Here is a 2,533-nt window from a genome sequence, read left to right on the forward strand (position 1 = left end):
GAGTCAGAAGGTCCGAGTTTGTGCAGTCAAAGCTCCAGGAGTTTGAGTCTGACAAAGAATACTAATATTACGTTATTAGCAGCACTTCAGTGGTCTCTTAATAAACGAAACGTGCACGGTTTACAGTAACATACATAACCCAGGCCAGGTGACGTCCCGTGCACGCGCACAACACACACACAGAAGTGTGGAGCATGTTGGAACATTAGTGCACGAGGAAGATGCCATAAGGAAACCGTGTTTGCAACAACAGAGCAAAGAGCAGCGCAGATAACAGCGTTTCCGCGAGTCTGTTACTGAATAACCGCTGATCCCAGACCAGCTCCTGTCCTGCGAAACTCCTTCCCAAACTCGCTCGGGAACTTTTCCCACTGCTGGGCTCGTCCTCCGGTGAACACGCGAGCTCCAGCGCGTTTAATCGCGTCCATATCCCATCACACGAGCCCGCGTGTAATCGATCAACTCAACGCAACAGATGCGCGCGACGGCGACGACGCGCGCATCCCACGAATCAAGAAAGAAAAGGCAGAATTACCTTAATAATGACCTGCGAGGGGGAATCGGACATGTCGCGTTGAAATTCAGGAAGTTCTTCTGTTTCCACTTTCCTCTTCCGCGAAATAAAGCCGCAAACGCGCCTGGATAATGTTCCCCTCGCGACGCACTGGCGATTTTAACTCGCTCGCGCATCCATTGGCCTCGCCCCGCGCGCAACACTTCAACTTCTCCGTGCTGTTGTTTGTAAACGCGCAGACGGCGCTACATTGCGGCAGCGCGATGGTTAACACCTTCCTGGAAGCGTCGCTCGCGGGAGCGCAACGCACCGCTCAGCGCGGAACCTCATTGATCCGGACGCTTGGCGGCGAAGTGACGTGAATTCCAGGCAGCGCGCGGCGCTTTCTTAAAGGGAAACGCCACGCAGGAAATCGCGTTTGTGTTTCAGTCCGTCAGTCACGGGGCGGCGGCCTTTTTAAACGGATCAGCGCGAGACGGCGAGGCACATCGATCGCGCTGATCCGGAATCAGTTCCGTCCATGAACTCCGACTGGGAAGTTTATTGATTATTATTTTTTTTAATTATAGTTATCATTTGCCCATTCGGTACAGTAAACACAAACAATAACACACGTGACGTATATTCAGATATATAAACAGACAATGATATGATCGTGTGGTCGCGGTAATTACACATATATATCGTTTAAACCGTGCGATTGGCGTTCTCAAGCGACGCGCGACACCTGCCGCGTCATACGGGTATTACAGATTTATTTTACTCTGAAACTATTATTATTTTTTATGTATACAAAGTTATTACATTATAAATGTCTTTACTGTCACTTTTGATCAATTGAATGCATCCTTGCTTAATAAAAGTATTAATTTCTGTAATTTATTAAAAATAATTATCATTAAAAACGTTTAAACGGTAGTGTATAATGTTACAAATAAAGCTTTCAATTCATCAAAGCATCCTGAGAAAAATGTACACAACTGTTTTCAACACTGATTTTCAACACTGATAATAAATAAATATAATAATGATAATAATAAATATATATATATGATAATAAATAATATAAATATATATTATTTATATTTTAATATATAGTAAATAATATACATATTAATATATATTATTTAATATAAAATAATATATATGATAATAAATATAAATATATATAATGATAATAAATATATATATATATATATATATATATATATATATATATATATATATATATATATATATATATATATATATATATATATATATATATATATATATGTATATATATATATGTGTGTGTGTGTGTGTGTGCTTACCAAGGCTGTATTTATTTGATTAAAAATACAGTAAAACAGTAATATTGTGAAATATTATTACAAATAATTAATAAATGTTTTGTATGTGAATATATAGTAAAGTGTGATTTAATCCTGTGATCAAAGCTGAATTTATCATAACTACTCCAGTCTTCAGTGTCACATGACCCTTAATAAATCATTCTCATATATATATATAGTCTAGTATAAGTTACAGCAAACATGATCTCATGATCCTGGACTCACACTGACACCTACTGGCGTAAATGTAGCATCACGCAAAAGCCACTCATTTATTATATTTCAAAACTTCTTTTTTTAATGAACTAAACATTGACTTGAAGTTTTCTCTAGATGCCACGGACATCAAATATGACTGACCTTTAACCTAAAGTTTCAAAGAAATCTATATTTTATAAACACATCATTTATACACTTAAAATGTATATTAAAAATCTAAAATTAGTTTACATTATTATATATTTTTTCTACCCGCTTTAGTGTTAAATCTAGCATTTATTTAAGTAATTGTAATCTTTTTTATTATAACCTAATTATCTATTTAATATATATTTTTATTTTGACAACATTTGTATGTATTATTTATTTGAATGTCATTTATGTATTATTTGTAGTATTGTCATTATTTCCCGCGTGTGTTTTGTTAAAGGGTCTGTTTATCAGTTGCGGAAGCTCCGCCCTCTTT

General features: G+C 36.4%; 1 protein-coding gene across 2 annotated transcripts in view; it reads right to left on the reverse strand.

Annotated features, from left to right (window-relative positions):
- Positions 1–963, reverse strand: part of etv6 (ETS variant transcription factor 6) — a 30,365-nt gene extending 29,402 nt beyond the window's left edge. Inside the window, exon 1 of one of the 2 annotated variants that reach the window (XM_079818290.1) lies at positions 536–963. In XM_079818290.1, the coding sequence (XP_079674416.1) occupies positions 536–568 (33 nt within the window). In that variant the 5' untranslated portion in view covers positions 569–963. The remainder of the gene's footprint in view (positions 1–535) is intronic. The other variant, XM_079818291.1, reaches the window with a different exon arrangement.
- Positions 964–2,533: the final 1,570 nt, after the last annotated feature.

The sequence above is a fragment of the Gobio gobio genome (assembly GCF_949357685.1).
Source record: "Gobio gobio genome assembly, chromosome: 5".
Taxonomy (NCBI): Eukaryota; Metazoa; Chordata; class Actinopteri; order Cypriniformes; family Gobionidae; genus Gobio; species Gobio gobio.